Source organism: Leguminivora glycinivorella, chromosome 21, assembly GCF_023078275.1.
Source record: "Leguminivora glycinivorella isolate SPB_JAAS2020 chromosome 21, LegGlyc_1.1, whole genome shotgun sequence".
NCBI lineage: Eukaryota > Metazoa > Arthropoda > Insecta > Lepidoptera > Tortricidae > Leguminivora > Leguminivora glycinivorella.
This window is the reverse complement of record NC_062991.1, coordinates 15,227,934-15,246,780: the sequence shown is the minus strand read 5'-3', so window position 1 is coordinate 15,246,780 and position 18,847 is coordinate 15,227,934. Positions and strand designations below refer to the sequence as shown.

At 40.8% G+C, this 18,847-nt stretch overlaps 1 protein-coding gene across 5 annotated transcripts in view; it reads left to right on the top strand.

Annotated features, from left to right (window-relative positions):
• Window positions 1-18,564, top strand: part of LOC125237444 (microtubule-associated serine/threonine-protein kinase 3) — a 129,185-nt gene extending 110,621 nt beyond the window's left edge. For 3 of the 5 annotated variants that reach the window (XM_048144513.1, XM_048144512.1, XM_048144516.1), the window contains 18 exons: window positions 273-397; window positions 1,013-1,115; window positions 1,574-1,728; window positions 2,905-2,991; window positions 3,220-3,341; window positions 4,000-4,139; window positions 5,122-5,248; window positions 6,259-6,487; window positions 7,269-7,340; window positions 8,161-8,286; window positions 8,923-9,020; window positions 9,919-10,062; window positions 11,216-11,329; window positions 12,360-12,590; window positions 13,417-13,583; window positions 15,140-15,621; window positions 16,677-16,823; window positions 18,314-18,564. In XM_048144513.1, coding sequence (XP_048000470.1) covers window positions 273-397; window positions 1,013-1,115; window positions 1,574-1,728; window positions 2,905-2,991; window positions 3,220-3,341; window positions 4,000-4,139; window positions 5,122-5,248; window positions 6,259-6,487; window positions 7,269-7,340; window positions 8,161-8,286; window positions 8,923-9,020; window positions 9,919-10,062; window positions 11,216-11,329; window positions 12,360-12,590; window positions 13,417-13,583; window positions 15,140-15,621; window positions 16,677-16,823; window positions 18,314-18,448 — 2,804 coding nt within the window. In that variant the 3' untranslated portion in view covers window positions 18,449-18,564. The remainder of the gene's footprint in view (window positions 1-272; window positions 398-1,012; window positions 1,116-1,573; window positions 1,729-2,904; window positions 2,992-3,219; window positions 3,342-3,999; window positions 4,140-5,121; window positions 5,249-6,258; window positions 6,488-7,268; window positions 7,341-8,160; window positions 8,287-8,922; window positions 9,021-9,918; window positions 10,063-11,215; window positions 11,330-12,359; window positions 12,591-13,416; window positions 13,584-15,139; window positions 15,622-16,676; window positions 16,824-18,313) is intronic. The other 2 variants (XM_048144515.1, XM_048144514.1) reach the window with 2 other exon arrangements.
• Window positions 18,565-18,847: the final 283 nt, after the last annotated feature.

Here is an 18,847-nt window from a genome sequence, read left to right as displayed (position 1 = left end):
GTCCAAGTCGTCTCGCGAAACAAACAAAAAGTAGCCTATGGCACTCTCCATCCCTTCAAATATCTCCACTTGAAAAATCACGCCAACTCGTCGCTCCGTTTTGCCGTGAAAGACGGACAAACAAACAGACACACAGTACTTTCACATTTTTATAATATTAGTATGGATAACCACGATAATTTGTTGAGAAGTGCAGCCTGCGAAAGACAATGGCCTATTTAAACCTAAAGCGGAGAAAATTTTCGCTTGCTAACTTATTGTTATGTCCACAGATGATATTGAATGGCCGTCGGAAGAAGACTTCCCTATAGCGGTGGAGGCGAGAGCGATAATCACTGAGCTACTCGCAAGAAACCCTAGGGACCGACTCGGGACCGGTGGCACGCATCAAGTCAAGGTAAGCTCTTATAGACGTTAAACTTTTATACCATATTCAAATATTTAATGAATCTAAGGTTGTATTCACGTTCGGTTGTACAACGTACGGTTGTACGGTTGATCTGCGCTCCCCGACCTCGCCCTACCAGCGCGCGCGCAGTGGGCCGAGCGGCGAGCGGCGCGCTCAGTGCACGGAGTGTGGCCGCCTCAAAAACTCCTATGTCTGAAGAGGGGCCTCCAAAATTGTCCCGAAAGATGTTGCAACAGTAGCGATGTAATATCATGAGTACAACCGTAGATTCATTAATTTTTTGTATTCAAGAAGGCTTTTTGTGTCTCATAATATATTTTATATACTTCCTAAATGCTTTCACACAAATTTTGATGAAGTCAACGCCAGCGGTCGTCGAAATAATCTAGTGAATATATGCTTGAAATCGTTTATTTTTACTTCTAATAAGAAAACGCAGGTCGTACTGAAGCTTTGACCACGAGATCAATGTCGATGTTTTTTAAGTTTTTCATGATTTCGGATATATCCAAAGAAAGGAAAGTTTTCAGTATGCCTCTCCCATCATTGTATGATTTTTTTTTGTACCTATACCTATAAGTAAAACCTATTTTATTTGAACAGGAACACGTGTACTTTTACGGTCTGGACTGGAATAACCTTTTACGACGGAAAGCCGAGTTTATCCCTCAGCTCGAAAACGACGAGGACACTAGTTATTTTGACAGTAAGTTTAAATTTATATTTTCGTAATAAGTAACCAACTCGTTCTTTCGTATATAGATGTTTTAGAAATGCCATAAAGTAGTTATTTAGAAATGCCATAGACAATTTCATACATTATAGAGGTATATAACACTAGATTTTGCCAGTGGCTTCGCTTGCGTTAATTCGATAATTGTGGAGTTCTCCATACAAACTTCCATCCCCCATTAAAAGCAAGTGGAGGGTTAGAAAGAAACAAAAAGTAGCCTATGTCACTTTCCATCCCTTCAACTATCTCCACCTAAAAAATCACGTCAATCGGTCGCTCCGTTTTGCCGTGAAAGACGGACAAACAAACAGACACACACACTTTCCCATTTATAATATTAGTATGGATTAGTATGGATATAAATATATATACTTGAGATGTTGACGGTTTGACGTCCGACAACGAAATCAATTGAATTGTTTATTGTGTAGGCCGCTGCGACCGCTACAACCACAGCGAAGCGGACACGGACGAGGCAGCGGAAGCGGCGACGGAGGCGGGCGAGGAAGCGGGGTTGTTTGCCGCTTTCTCTTCAACTTCACCACAATGGCGAAGACACACTTCAGCAGTATCGCATGATTCTAGAGTAAGTAGTGTGTTTATAAGTGTGTCGTGGAATGTACATGATAAGAGGCAGCGGAAGCGGCGACGGAGGCGGGCGAGGAAGCGGGACTGTTTGCCGCTTTCTCTTCAACTTCACCACAATGGCGAAGACACACTTCAGCGGTATCGCATGATTCTAGAGTAAGTAGTGTGTTTATAAGTGTGTCGTGGATGTACATGATAAGAGGCAGCGGAAGCGGCGACGGAGGCGGGCGAGGAAGCGGGACTGTTTGCCGCTTTCTTCTACATCGCCGCAGTGGCGAAGACACACTTCAGCGGTGTCGGTTGATTCTTTTAGTGAGTAAAACAATGTTCATAACTATTCCTTATTACTAAGTGATAGCATAAGTAGTTCTCGAGATATTTAGTTATGTGACAGACGGACATACAAACAGAGTCGCACCATAAGTGTTCCTGTTGTACCTTTTTGCTACGGAACCCTAAAAAAACTTGGATTTAATAGTGCTCTCAAAATGCTACCGTTCGCGACTGTGAATAACCTACCTATCGGCACCTTGTTTCACGTGTGACGGTTCCTAAACGGCGGGTTCAAAATCGTTGAGTTAACTACCAGACGGGTAATAACCTAACCACAAAATTAAAATTAAGAAAAAAACCCCGACGCAGTGAACCGATTTTCATGAGACATGCACTCCCGACTAACTCTGCTTTCAAACAAAAAAAAACTAAATCTAAATCGGTTCGTTCGGGAGCTACGATGCCATATATAAGGATCAAAAATAAACACTCGTATCTACTCTAATCCGAACCCTCATCTCACATGGCGACCCGGCCAGGAGGACTAGAAGAGTAAACTTTAGTTCGCTTGTCACCCCAGAACATACTACTTTTTAACCCCCGACGCAAAAACGACGGGGTGTTATAAGTTTGACGTGTCTGTCTGTGTGTGTCTGTGTATGTGTCTGTAAGTTTGTCTGTCTGTCTGTCTGTCTGTCTGTGGCATCGTAGCTCCCGAACGGATGAACCGATTTGGATTTAGTTTTTTTTGTCTGAAAGCTGTAAGTCGAGTAAGTCGGGAGTGTTCTTAGCCATGTTTCAGGAAAATCGATCCACTATGTCGCGGTCGGGGGTTTCTTTTTAATTTTAATTTTGTGGTTATACGTGAATTGATGAGTAATGATAGTGTGTTGTTTCACAGAGTACGGATAGCTGGCCGGGTACTCCAGACAGCGCCGGGCCTCCAAGCACACCTACTGCACCTTTGCACCATCACCCGAGGTGTCCGGTAAGTGAATACAACATATTAAATATTCAACAGTCTTTATATAAATTTGTTTTTATCGTGCAGACAAGTCTGCGAGCGATGCTCTATACATTTGTATTTTTTCATTAATTAGAAAAAGCGAAAAATATGTGTTCAGTATTTTGGACGATCTACCTGACGGACTAAACAGAATGCCATTTTTTATGTAGTCGTCATCCTATTTCCCATTTAACAAGTAATGTTTTGCAGATGATCATCCCCGGCGGTTCAGCGTCGACGGCAGAGTCGTCTCAAACGGATTCCGACGACGTGTCGCCCGCCGCCCGCCGCCGGCCCGCGCTGCGCCCGCACCCCGCGCAGCCGAGTCGGGCGTGAGTAACCCACTACTATTTACCTCTAGAATACTGTACACCAGCAGTTCTCAAGTTAACTTCTATTTATTAGGGAAAGAGGGACACGATTGCCTTTCATATTGACAAAGACATATCGTCATTACCTACTTTAAAAAAATATCGTGTCTCGCGGTGCTTTTCAAAGTTAAAACGCAGTAAATCTAAATGCATTCCATACATACTTATTACAATTTTCTTTTCGTTGACAGACGAAAATACAAGTTTTTTTTAAAGTAGTGACGATATGTAACTCCGTATAGACGGCTAAAAAAAAACGTACCTCAAAGCCCTAGAGAAAAAGGCACGGTGGCCTAGATGGCGTACACCTTTGGGGAACGCTCGGCTAAATGGCGCTAATATTTGACATTTTAACACATATCAAGCTAACAATATGGGCCAAATTGTCAAAACTGAGGTTCAAAAGTTTTAAGCTACTATCGAGAGCTCGAGAGATAGAAGTCTTTACACTGTGATGACACGTTTTACTTTGACAGTAACTCTCTATAATACTCGATCCTCTTTGGTTATACTCATGGAACTTTCACTCCGTAGTTACCTTAGCCTACAAGTAATTTAGTATTCTCTAGAAGTAATACTTTTCCTACATTCATGAAATTATCAATATGTTCTCCTTCAGGTCTGACGCACCGAAGAAAGAAGCGAAGAGCGTTGACAAGCCGGATCGTCCCGAGAAGACAAAACCGATGGCGCTCGTCGCTCCGAAGGCTATGCGCCGCTCCGCATCTACTTCTGGTTTATCCCTGGTTATACACCCAGGTAAGCAGACCCAATGCCTGATGTTTTTATACTATGTCGGTGGCAAACAAGCATACGGCACGCCTGATGGAAAGCGGTCACCTATGGACGCCTGCAACTCAAGGCGTGTCACGTGCGCGTTGCCAACCCATTATAAACTTGTACACTCATCTTTACTGCGCTAAGTATACAGCAAAAAAGAGTGTCCTAGTTCCAAGGAGGGTTTGTGTTACCGACGGAACAAATTAGTTCCGTAGATCCTTCCGTCACCAGCACACCGCACCCTCGTTGAGCTCTGGCAGCCTTACTCACCGGCAGGAACACAACACTATGAGTAGGGTCTAGTGCTATTTGGCTGTGGTCTTCTGTAAGGCGGAGGTACTCCCCCAGTTGGCTGGTTGGATGTAGATATTGTGTTGGAAAACGAGCTTATTGTCACAGAAGGGATATATGAAGACTCGAACTTAGCTATTGTCCCGGATCTGTAACTTCACATTTTTGACACATTTGTTTTAAAGTCTATGTTACGATGTTATTTAAGACGTATCGTTTGCCAATTAACGATTAATTTCAATTGGTTGAATCGATTAAACCACTAAAAACGTTTACAAGGAGGCGCTTAAACTTTAACTTAAATTAAGTATACGATTTCTGTCAATTTACTGAAATGTCATTTGAATCGAAATGACAGACACAAAAGTACTAATTTAAAATAAAAATGAATAATAAATGACATAATAAGTAAATCCTGCGTGATAAATTAATATAGTTGAAATGACTCACTGAACGAAGATCCAAAGTTAAAATAAATATGTCATATTATAATTTAAAGTAAGCGAAATATTGTTTTTAAATACTTGATTTTATTTAATATTATTACAGGATTTTATTTAAAATTTCATTAGGTTGCTCGAGTTTACGTTTTGAGGACGCTGTCATGTGTCAAAAAGAGGTTCTTACAGCTTTGGATTTGGGGTAATTTAAAAATTCCTGTTTTCAATAGCGGAAGACACGGGTACACACGGCGGCGCGGGATCTCCTTGCGCCGGCAACACGTCAAGCACCAACTCATCGCGAGACTCTTCACCATGTCGAGACCCGCCTTCGCCGTTCGCACATCATAATCACTCGTGAGTAGATGCCACTATTGCTGTACACATTTTGTAGTGGCGGTTTATTCATTCATACATACAATCACGCCTGTTTCCCAAAGGGGTAGGCAGAGATCACGGATTTCCATTTAATTTACTACGATCCTGACAAACCACTTTCGCTTCACACACTTTCCTTTGCCTTTTTGCAATATTTCCCCGATTATTCATATTTATTTTAATAGTTAATTACAGATGTATTAAATATAACATTGAATTGGTTACTCTTACCAAAGACATATGTAACTCCGTATAGACGGATAAAGTCTAAGAAAAAAAACGTACCTCAAAACCATAATGAAAAAGGTACGGTGGCCAAGATGGCGTTACACCTTTGGGGAATGCTCGGCTAGATGGCGCTAATAAAAATATTTGACATTTTAACACGTATCAAGCTAAGAATATGAGCCAAATTGTCAAAACTGAAGTTGAAAAGTTTTAAGCCTGTGTCGTGAGATGGCAGTCTATGCACTGTGATTACACATTTTACTTTGACAGTAACTCTCTATAATACTCAATCCTCTTTGCTCTTACTTTGGTCATAATATATTAACGCTTGCTCTAAAAGTAATTTTTGAGCTGTATTTTAAAAAGTAGGCTCACTTTACGTAAAAATATGACATTTTCGCTTGTTGTTAACCACTTTTATTGTAAATAATTAAAGAGAAAAAAAGTTATTAACTGCAACTTAAATTGTGTCGCTTGACTTAAAACCTGGGTAAATCCATTCTGTTAAAGCAGAATATATTGGCATATATAAGCAGAATATACGGTTGAATATATAAAAAATGTAATATGATCTGAAAGATAATCAATCTTATAGCAAAATGGATTTACCCAGTTTTGAAATTAAGCGACACAAGTATAGTCATCGGTACTGGTATTTTCACATGGCGACCCTGCCAATATTAGTTTCTCTTCTAGTCCTAGTGACTAGTATACTCGTATGTGTGACTCGTTTAGCTGAATTGTTTTATTTGACTGGACAGGCTGATCCAGTCATCGAAGCCGCCGATCGTGGTGCGGCGCGGCCCCCGCGGCTTCGGGTTCACGATCCACACCGTGCGCGTGTACTACGGCGACACCGACTACTACACCATGCACCACCTCGTGTCCGCCGTCAGCGAGCAGGGCGCCGCCTGGGCCGCGGGGCTGCGCGCCGGCGACCTCATCACGCAGCTCAACGGCGAGTCCGTGCAGGGCTTGCTGCACACGCAGGTACTACCTGAACCTTTCACCAAATATACACCGTGTTTTTTTTTGTTTTCCGTTAAATTCGAAACGTAGCTAGGCTTCATTATCAGGAACCACCCTGTATATCACTTTTAGTTACATTCGCAAAAAAAAGAAATTTTCATCATTTTCATACATAATAAATGAATTTATTAGTCTTAACGCGCTTTAAAAATAATGGAACTGAATGCAATGCACTATTAACTGAAAAGTAAACTGTTTAACCCGGGTAATAGTAAATTTTATATCTCACCTTTGAACGAGTGTGGTGTGCCCTATTTTTTTTCGAGTGTCAAAATGTCTATGGTCTATTAAACCTCAAAATGAAAGAGATCATTTATTTCATTCTAAATTTCATTCATTTATTTCGTACAAAGAACTAGCGGCGCGCCTTATTGACGTCACAGGTGACCAGAGGGCTGGCCAATATTTTGCTCAACGCATTAGCATTGCCATCCAACGTGGCAATAAAAAATGGAAAAAAATTCTGGGCACACTGCCCGGTGGCAGCGACTTGGGCGAGGTTTTTTATTTATAAGTTATTTTTAATTTAATCTAATTTATTTTATTTATTATTATTTCTAAGCTTATTTATAGTTGTTATGTTGTTTGTTTCTCAATAAAAAATCTTCAATTTAAATAGTAATAAACAGTGTTCTAAATAAGGATCTTCATACAACGATTTTTTTAAAATTACGTAACTAAACATTTCTCCCTATACGCAGGTTTTTTAATTACTTAACTAAACATTTCTCCCTATACGCAGGTTCTCCGATTGCTGCTGGCAGCGCCGCACGCCACACTCCGTGCCACGCCGCTAGATCAGACCACCATACAGGTAAACAACATTAAACAAACATTTGGAATTTTGGGAAAATCACATCATTTTAAACTGGTTTTTGACTTGTTACATTCATAATCATAAATTAATCGACTTTTCAATGTTGATTGAATAATAATTGGTAACGGATGACTTGATTGGTAATTTGCATCGTGTTAGAAAAATAAGAGATCGGATCATTGGTAGGTTAAGTTTTTATTTTTTTAATAGCGGGCATACCGGATCCCTTTGTTTGACATAATGATCGAAAGTCATAATGTATTGTTTGACAATTATGGCGACCGTGACAGGACACAGCATATGCTAGAAAAAATCTTCGAAAAAGTCTTCTCGCTCAAATCTGACGGGCGATCATTTTGGTATGTGTTATGATTGATACTGAAATTGTACATAATACAAAAACTCTTACCTACTTATTCATAATCGTGCTCTAAAGTTATCAAGCCGATAAAGTTCGTTTGTCTCTGTCCGACGTATTGGTGTGATAGAATAGGACAAACGAACTTTATTGGCTTGATAACTTTAGAGTACATACATACATACATACAATCACGCCTGTGTCCCATGAAGGGGTAGGCAGAGCACATGAAACTACTCAAGTTTCAGTGCCACTCTTGGCAAATAAGGGGTTGAAAGAAAAAAAACTTAGAACGGAACTTTAGAGTACGTTTATGAATAAGGGGTTTGCAATTAAAATGTTAAAAGTGAGTGACACTTGCGTCAAATTGAGATATAATCAGCTGGAATGGAATGTCGTTAGAGTAAAGAGTACGAGATATAATCAGCTAGCAAAGAGTAAAGAGTACGGTGTATACAGGCGGGCGGGAGGCGACGAATCGGTGGCGGGAGGCGAGCTTCTGCTCCACCGAGGCCGCGCCCGAGGCGAAGGTGTTCGCTGTTCAGGAGGATCTCTACTAAAAGGGCTTCGCAGGAGATGCATCAGGTAACTTTATACACGTTTTAACATAACTTAACCGAGCATTTCATAACTCCATAAACATTAATTGTAAGGCATTTTTGATTTTCATATTTGCATGGAACGGGTGGAACGATTCTGTAGTTAAAAACTAAAGTGATGAGATATCGGGACCTTGAAAGATTTCTGGTATTCACTAACATTAAGAGTTTTGAATGATTCACGGTTATTTTCATTAGACTTATATTGACCGGGAGTCCGGGATATAGACCGTGATAACTTTTTTGATCATTGTCGAGCTCCCGATATTTCGACGCAGTTGCATGCATCATGATCACGGCAAACTGTTTTCCGTGATCATGATGGCTGCATGCAACTGCGTCGAAATATCTCGAGCTTGATAAAAATCAAAAAGGTAATCACGGTCTATATCCCGGTCAATATAAGTCTAAATTCACTAACACAGTTTTTTGGAAGCCTGGAGTATAACCGCGAAAAGCAAAGTTCGGAAATTGCGGGTATTTTTCTCTGTCACTGTATCTGACTAACTAAACTACCTGACTACGCCATCAAGAGAAAAAAAAATCGCATTTTGCGGGTTCCGACTTTAATAATGATCGGCCCGAAGGTGTGACTTTGTTATTACATTGTATCATTTTGCAGATGGTGTCAGGGGTAGAGTTAGCTTCGCCGTCGGCACCCTCGTCACCGTGTGGTGACAGCCCACTGCACGCTGCTGCCACCACCACGCATTACCAACGGTATGTACACTGGAATATCACTGCCATTTCGGACATTTAAAACTTACTAAACAGCCCTAAAAATATAACTTATGTACATACGTCGACAGGGCGCTCATCCTCACCTTGCAACCTAAATGGTCGCACACCGTGCGGTTTCAGAGGAATTTCCTCCCACGAACGCTCCGGCTGTGGAATGAGCTCCCTGCCGAGGTATTCCTGATGAACTACAGTATGAGGTTCTTCAAAAAAGGAGTGTACAAGTTTCTAATGGGTCGGCAACGCGCATGTGACACTCCTTGAGTTGCAGGCGTCCATAGGTTACGGTGACCGCTTTCCATCAGGCGGGCCGTGGTATAAAAAAAATTTGCTAGCTTTTGCCCGCGGCTTCGCTCGCGTTAAATTCGAAAATTTCTCCATGCTCTATACAAACTTCCACCCCCATGTTGGGGAAGTGGGGCGTTAGAAAGAAACAAAACGTAGACTATGTCACTCTCCATCCCTTCAACTATCTCCACTTAAAAAATCACGACAATTCGTCGCCCCGTTTTGCCGTGAAAGACGGACAAACAAACAGACACATACACACACTTTCCCATTTATAATATTAGTATGGGTGTTAGTTTGGGTCAAATCGTAGTAGCTAAGTTTGACCCGCTTCCCGATTTCCGATGGAGCAGAAATTTTGCACACACATGTAAATCACGTGACAATGCAATATCATGGTATCATGGAGCAGAAAGGTGGTCATAGGAACTCTATTATGAAACGTCGTATCTCCATCGAGTAAGGGATTTTTAGAAACGTCTCGGAGAGCAGTAGACGACTGGAAAGAAAGGTACAGGAAAAACTTATTTTGAGTTTTCCTGCAGCTAAGGCTCACTGTAATGAGTGGGATGATTTATTTTTGCATGTGCAGGCCGTCATCGCTCCACGGTCTGAAGCACAAGCTGGTAGCGGGCGGCGCGGAGGTGCGCCGGGCGTCGCTGCAGCACATGCCGCTGTCGCCGCTCGCGCGCACCCCCTCCCCCTCCCCGCAGCCGCCGCCGCAGTCGCCCACCAGGTACGCTTCAATGTCTCGTATTCTGTACACTTTATCATTTACGCTGTCGCGAGGTTTATCTCGTATTTTTTTTCTTTTATTTAGAAACAAACAGTCATACGTAGAAATTTTAAAGATTCCTAGATTTTTTGCATCAAAACCACTTTGATTAAATTGTATAAGCGATTCAACTGAAGCATTTTTGGGACATTTCATATTTTAAATAAATGTGACGTTATCTGGATAAAGGGACCTTATTGTCGATGGCGCTTACGTCCGGCGGCGTCGTATTTGTACACGAACCACGAACATCGCTTATAATGCCGGCAAGTGGGACCTCATTGTCGATCACAAATAGTTGTAGTTTTTTTAAGTGCTAAGAATGGGAATTTGTTTTGAACTACAATTTTATTGAAAAAAAAAATGGAAATTGATAAATAGAGAACCATATTTTTCATTTATTTACTTTCAATTCAATTCGCGTTAATGCGTCCGAATTTCGTTAATAGGTGTGGTTATATTTGTTCATAACTCTTATGGATAAAATATCTTGAAGCATTATTCATTGTCTGTTCAAATCACGGTGTATACGTTTGCTTTCACTGTACATGTTCAACGGGCACATGCCATATCACATACATCATTTCCACTGTTATGTTCAGGACGATGATATTCACCTATCTATATTTTTTCTATGGGGAGTTTGGGAGATAATCTCATATTTATTTATGTATCCCATATTCTGTCTCAACAATATTTCTATTCTAGTCTTTAGATTTTTATATGGAGCCTTTATTTCACCATACAAAAAGCATTCGTCTGTTCTAAGGCTAAATATAAAATTAATGCGAATAACCCGGCCAATCGCGTTACAAAACTGACGTTATTACACATATTTACTTTAATTATTTTAGCAAATATTTTTGCCTATAAAAGTATTACTTTCCGTCCAGTCCAGGAAACGATGGAAGTAAGTGTTTAAATTATAGATTATTATGATTTCATGACTGAAAATGCAAAAAAAAAACAATTTGGCGAAATATTACTACAATTTCATAACTCTTTTGTCTGATTTTAAATTGAGTTGGGTTATTCGCGTTTAGGTACCATACATACAACTCCACGATTACATGCATCAGTGCTTGTGTAACTAACTTCACCCCACAACTAACAGCCGCTGCGAGGCGCGCAGCCCGTCGCCGCTCGCCGCGCGGGAGTGCGGCCGCCGCGCCTGGGCGCGACGCGACCCCGCCTCGCCGCTCCTGCGGCGAGCACTGTCCCCTGACAGGTCTGTAGCTAACCTCACTCCTGTACCTAGCCCTTGTAGCTAACTTCACAACTGACAGACGTCGCGACCCCGCCTCACCACTACTGCGACGCGCACTATCTCCTGACAGGTGACTTTACTGTATGGCAGATCAGCACACGGGGGAAAAAGTAGATAAAAGAACGCGTAAGCTTCGACAAAAGAACACGTCCTACCATCCCCAAATAATGGTGGCATCCCTATCCCTACATGGATGAGCCGGGATATGATGCCTTTTCAGAAATCATGGGAATCCCTCATAACCAAATGGATGTCGAAAGGTCCTTGCTTTTGTGTCTGTTAAGGTACATTCATTCGCCATGTAAAACACTTTGGACTTTGTGTGTGTGTGTGTGCTTAATCTACCTCCTTCTGTCATTCATGTTTATGGGATCATGCCGTGAATTTGTTGTTCATTATTTATAACATAGACGTTGGTTATTCTCTGTAAGAGAAGGATTTCCTTCTGATAATTGGTACTGTTGTCTGGTGTGTTGTGTAAAATATGATTTTTATAGCAGGATAACTGCTTGGGTGTATAACATCAGTGTGTGAAGCTGAAAGTCATATCAAAACATGATTATATAATTAGTAGGCGAGACGACTAAAACAAACTAGTTAGGCCGTCAGTTAGATTATCAAAGAAATTTAGACACGTATTTTTTCTTTTTTCTCGTAAATGAAAAATGACGACGCGACGGTACAGTGCGTTGAAGTTTCGCGTGACGTCACGTCTAGGTACAATTTTTACTTAGAATCGACGTCACAAGCCCCCCACTCTGGAACTTTGATGCTCTATATCATTGTATTTTTTCATTAATTTTCATTGTATTTTTTCATAAACGCGAAAAATATGTGTTCAGTATTTTTGGACGATCTAACTGAAGGACTAAACAGAATGCCATTTTTTTATGTAGTCGTCATCCCTATTGTCATTTTTTGGTGTTATTGGCTGATTGAATTAGTTGAAAGTACCAGGCTCACATAAACTACAACAGCTCTCCAATTCCAGACTGCACCCGCGCTCAGCCGAGTCCAAATGCTCAATCTCCCCTCTCTGCTGCGGCGGCGTGACCTCTGTCTCTGTCTCCGGGCCTCCTTCTAGAAGAGGAGTCGTGTGGCGCGCCCCCGCCCCTGCAGCACCCCCCACTCCTCCCCCTCAAGATAAGGAGGAACCTCCATTGCCGAGAATAGCGGAAGAAAAGGATTCGCCGACGCATCATGCGAAGATCGCACTTAACAGGTCAGTAACCTAGACCCTATAGTATTATTTCTATATCTGGATCTCTTTTTAGAGAAATACTCTAGGAAAGTTAAATTAAATGAAAAACTAGATTCTGCCCGGATTGAAAGTCGCACGCTTTTGCCCCTAGGCCACCAGCGCTTTTTCGCACCCCGGCTCGTACCAATAAATTTTTAGAAATTTATGTGCGAAATGTCATTTGATATTTGCCAGTCGCTTTTCGGTGAAGGAAAAACATCGTGAAGAAACCGGACTAATTCCAATAAGGCCTAGTTACCTTTCGGGTTGGAAAGTCAGAGGGCAGTCGCTTTCGTAAAACTAGTGTCTACGCCAAATCTTGGGATTAGTTGTCAAAGCGGAAATGTCGGGATAACGCAAGGAGGATGATGACTTTTTTAACGGGTTATAAGTTTGACGTGTCTGTCTCTTTGTCTGTCTGTGTGTGTGTTTTTTTTATGGGATAGGAGGCAAACGAGCAGATAGGTCGCCTGATGGTAAGCGATCACCGCCGCCCATGGACACCCGAAACACCAGAGGTGTTGGAGGTGCGTTGCCGGCCTTTAAGATGGGTGTACGCTCTTTTCTTGAAGATTTGAAGGTCGTATCGGTCCGGAAATACCGCAGGCGACAATGTGTCTGTCTGTGGCATCGTAGCTCCCGAATGGATGAACCGATTTAGATTTAGTTTTTTTTTTAAAGCTGAATTAGTCGGGAGCGTTCTTAGCCATGTTTCATGAAAATCAATCCACTATGTCGCTGTCGGGGGTTTTTCAAGATTTTAATTTTGTGGTTAGGTTATTTTATTCACTCAATATGTTTTTCACAGGACACCTGCAAAGCAGATGACTCCAAGCATCTTCACGTCGTCGCCAAAGACGAGCCTCGAGAAGACGTTCGACGCGTCCAACTCCTTCGCTTCGCTCTCACTGTCCGACGAATCCTTCGCTCCTGACACCTCTGTGGATTTGGACACTTCGAGAGATTTGACTATTGGTAAGAAATAGTTATTTGTTTTACAAGGGGGCAAAGTTGTTGTTTAACCGCACGTGCCAATATTGATACCCGAGCAAGCGAAATATTCCAATATTCTTGAGCGTTGCAAAAAGTGGAATCTTAAGCGTTGCGAGGAAGGCACGAAGGTTAAACAAACTTTGCCGCCGAGTGAAACACAAAATTTTTCACCACACCAACACGAACAAAATATTAACTATAAAACATTAAATTAAATCCATCAATTTATTCAATATTTATAAATCAAAATCATCCTTTATAGGTAAATTCTACCAGCCAGCTTAAGACATGAAGTTAAAATTTGTATGAAATTACTTTGCACTCTTGTGGTTAAAATGCAATTTTGCTATCTGTTTTCGAATAGCAAAGTAAGCCTTTACCAGTTGTGTGGTGAAAAACACTTTCATCTAACTCGGTTCCTCATTCATGGCTGAAGTCCGCGCGCGACCACATGAGGTCGTTATTTTGTGCATATTCATATTCATTTATTTCGTAAATGCACACATACATTACACGTCACAACAGTTTTCATATACACAATTAAATTATTGAATGTCGATGTTTACATTAAAAGATAAGTAATGATAAGTAGGGACATACAATCATGAAAAATAATAAAATAATTTAAATAATAACAATTGGATTGGCACAAAATTCATGTACGAAAACGGTTTACTGGTGAAACCCGATAAATCGAGATAATTTGTCCTTGAAATAACATCATTGTGGAAATTGCACATAGTTCAAATTTAAAAACCAGTTTGCTCAACTTATCGGGTTTCACCAGCAAACCCTCGTATAATGTCAATGGAACGCATTCTTAATTAACCATTTTTTCAGTTCTTTCATACACTTCTGTAGACCTGGATACTTCGAGAGAATTTGCGATTGACAAAAAACGTCCATAAAACTGATCTGTCCGATTAAGTCGTTCGCCTCATGTTCGCCTCACTTTCACTGTCCAGTTAATTCTTCGCACCTAGTGATGTGCAAGTTGCGGAAACTTTCCAAAAAAATCTTAAATTTCATGAAAAATTCACGAAAGTTTCACGAAAGATAAAGGGATTTTAAATTTATGAAATGGAAAGTTTCCATCCATACAATATCCATCAAAGAATGGAAAGTTTCCGGCAGAAATTTGGAAACTTTTCGGCCTCGCTGTCCCGTCCAGAAATTAAAATATCACTAATATCAGGCATTGACTGCTTTATTTACATTACCAAAGAGGATCAAGTATTATAGAGAGTTACTGTCAAAGTAAAATATGTAATCACAGTGCATAGACTGCCATCTCCCGATACAAGCTTAAAACTCTTAAACCTCAGTTTTGACAATTTGGCCCATATTCTTAGCTTGATATGTGTTAAAATGTCAAATATTAATATTAGAGCCATCTAGTCGAGCGTCCCCCAAAGGTCATCTAGGCCATTGTACCTTTTTCTGTATGGTTCCGAGGTATGTTTTTTATTAGACTGTAGCTGTATATACGGAGTTACATATGTCTTTGCTATTACTAATAATTATGTTTTTTTCTACAGATAACCTCCGTCTCGACGAAAGTCGTTCTAGCACGGACACCGGCTCAATATTCTCCGAAGACAAAGAACAGAAACAAGAAGACAAAAAGAATACACAAGAAGACAAAAAGAAGACTCAAGAAGACAAAAAGAAGACTCAAGAAACGCCTGCAGAACCTAAAGAAAAAGCCAGGAAGAAGTCAGACTCCAGTCTCAAAGATGAAGATAAGAAGGAAAAAGGGAAGAAGGAAAAACCGGAGTTAAAGAAACAAGAGTCTTTAAAGAAAGAGTTGAAAGAAGAGAAAGAAGCTCCGAAAGAGAAGGCGATGGAAAGAACGGGGTCGGTGAAGAGAGGGGAGAGTAGGCAGGAGAAAGCGGAAGCGAAGAAACAAGAGAAGTTGGAGCGGCAGGAGAAGGAGAGTAAGAAGCAGGAGAAGAGTGAGAAGAAGGCGGAGGGGAAGAAGGAAATGGTGAAGAGGCAGGAGTCTGTGGACGCGATGAAGGTACCTACTTGACGTATTATTTAGACTACTTGTTTTTAACCCCCGACACAAAAACGACGGGGTGTTATAAGTTTCACGTGTCTGTCTGTTTGTGGCGTTGTAGCTCCCGAAGGGATGAACCGATTTAGATTTTTTTTTTGTTTGAAAGCTGAGAGTCGGAAGTGTTCTTTGCCATGTTTCATGAAAATCGGTCCACTGTGTCGGGGGTAGGGTTGCAAAAAAACGGTTTTTTTTTCTGGCTTGAAAAAAAACATGAAAAAAAAACGTGAAAAAAACAGTTTTTTTTTCTGGAGTATGTTTTTTTTCTAAAGGTCGAAATCTCAAAATTTGCAGAACTGTTAATACTTTTATACGGTTTTTTAGACTTTATATTAACTATTAAAAAAATTTAATTTCATAGCTTTAATTTCTGGTTTTATAAAACTAACATTTACACAATCTGTAGTTAGTAGTTATCGCTATTTACTGTTGGCAACGCCACCGCCTATCCACGCTGCATCGGGGATTCCCCAATAAATGTTTGTATACTGAATGTTTATCGAATTAAAATGTACGTTATTGTTATTGACACGTTACAAATCAAGAAAAACCGTTATTGTCGTATTATTTGTTCATTTGAAAAAAAAAATATTTAGAAAAAAAACCATGGTGCATGGTTTTTTTTCATAATTCTGAAAAAAAACAATTTGCAACCCTAGTCGGGGGTTTTTCAAAATTTTCATTTTGTGGTAGGTATATTAATGTTAAATCACTCAGTTAGATTGTCCGCGTGTTCTAGGTTAAGGCTGAGGTTCTGGTTTATAAACGTGGTGCCTTAAATTAATCACAAGTTTTTGTTTTTAACGGTCTGGAATCTAAGTAAAAAAAAAGAAATAAAAAGAAGAGTTGGATCGAACTCTACAGATATCAGTTATCTAGATCAACATCGGATACAATACCGAACCGAAGACAATATCGGATGATACTTTTGTTTCATGACTAGCTTGTAATCGAGGACAATAGTTCTTTGTGTTGTTTTTAAATTAACATAATATGATAATGTTGATATTTTCCAGTGTCCAGAGCCGACGGAGACTGAAGGCCGTTCCAAGAACAGCATGGTCAGCAAGCTGCTGGGTGTGATGGGGCGGAAAGGGACGCGAGACAGAGACGAAGACGACCACAAGCCCAGCAGAAAGGCCGAGAAAGCCAATCGGAAAAAGGTTAGTTTATTTTAGACTATAGGTACGGTGGTGGGATGTTATTCCAGCATCGCCTGCAAGCTGCAAGTGATGTGGCGGAAAGGAATGCGAGATAGGACGAAGACGACAAGCCTATCAGAAAGGCCGAGAAGGCCAATTAGTAAAAGATATATCTTACCAGTAAACCCTCGATTTATAAATCGAAACCCGATAAGTTGAGCAAACTGATTTTTGAAATCGAACTTTGTGCAATTTCCACAATGTTCCTATTTCAAGGACAAATTATCTCAATTTATTGGGTTTCACCAGTAAACCCTCGAAATAGGCTTACACTTGGCCACAGACTAGCCAAAGGCAAAGACGTGGCCTACGATGGAGTGAGCTCGCCCAGAAGATGCCTGTTCACTCTTAATTTGAAGGTTACCGGGTTATATGAGCTCAGAAATGTAGCCGCCAGCAAGGATATCCAAGGTTAGTTTCTTTTAGAGGTACGGTGGTGGGATGTTGTTCCAGCACCGCCTGCAAGCTGCAAGTCATAGGACGGAAAGGAATGCGAGATAGGGACGAAGACGATAAGCAGCTAGCAGAAAGGCCGAGAAGGCCAATCGGAAAAAGGTTAGTTTATTTTAGACTATAGGTGGAAAATACGGTGGTGTAATGTTATTCCAACATATTCACTATGCTGCTTGGAGAGATAGGACGGAAAGAAAACGAGAAAACAGCACTACTCTGCTCAAGTGTCAGTGCCACTCTTAGCAATTAAGGGGAAAGCTTGTACTAAAGCCATGACTGTTGTCAGGAGGGCGCTGTTATTTTGATCAAAGAGGATCGAGTATTGTAGAGAGTTACTGTCAAAGTAAAACGTGTAATCACAGTGCATAGACTGCCATCTCTCGACACAAGCTTATTCTTTTGAACCTCAGTTTTGACATTTTGGCCCAGCTTGCTATGTGTTAAAATCTCAAATATTAGAGCCATATTTAGAGCCCTCTAGCTGAGCGTTCCCTACCTACCTACCTACTACACTACCTACGGTACTATACCTACAAGTAAAGTTGTAAACCTTCCTCTAGAATCACTCTTATCTATTAAAAAAACCGCATCAAAATCCGTTGCGTAGTTTTAAAGATTTAAGCATACATGGGAATATAGGGACAGAGAAAGCGACTTTGTTTTATAATATGTAGTAATAGAGCATCAAAGTTCCGGAGTGTTGGCTTGTGACGTCACTTCTAAGTAAAAATTGTACCTATTCGTGACGTCACGCGAAACTTCAACGTACTGTCCCGTCGTCAATTTTCGTTTACGAGATAAAAGAAAAAATACGTGTCTAAAATTCTTTGATAATCTAACTGACGGACTAATTAGTTTGTTTTAGTCGTCTCGCCTATTCTGTAGTTAATTAACACCCACAACACACGCCTTCTTGAGTTTACCGTGGGATTCGGTTCACTCAGTCAATCTGTCCAAGTCCATAACATTTATTTATTTTATTTATTCTCTCCATCCAGGGCGGGAACACCCCCACACAGCAGCAGCCGCCGAGCAAGCTGAGCGAAGCGGGGGGCTCCGACAAGGGCCCCGAGACCGAAGACACCAAGAGGAGACGGGGGCGCGCCTCCAGCTCCTCGTCACAGGAGAAGTAAGATGCGATAACGATCTACCATGGCCTTTCCCCGCAGTGACACTTGACATTGACAATTCTGTGCCTATTACCATAGAGGAATAAGTAAGGGAAGAGTTGTAACTCCATACATCAGTAAATGCGAGTTATTTGTAGTGACATCTATCGTCATTCACTCGTCAATCACGCGCCAACTAGCGTAAATTATCAGTACTGCTACTTGTCAATAGACGTCACGACGAACAAAAAGTCTATTGCTCAACAATTTTTAGCTAATATTACAATAGTATTAATCAGTACTTTGCTTTCAATTACTTCAGCTTAAAATATAAGGTGTAAACTGTTTTAATATTACATTTTTGGCAGACGCAATAGTGTCGGCACCTAGTGTCGAGTAGCAGTACTGATAATTTACGCTAGT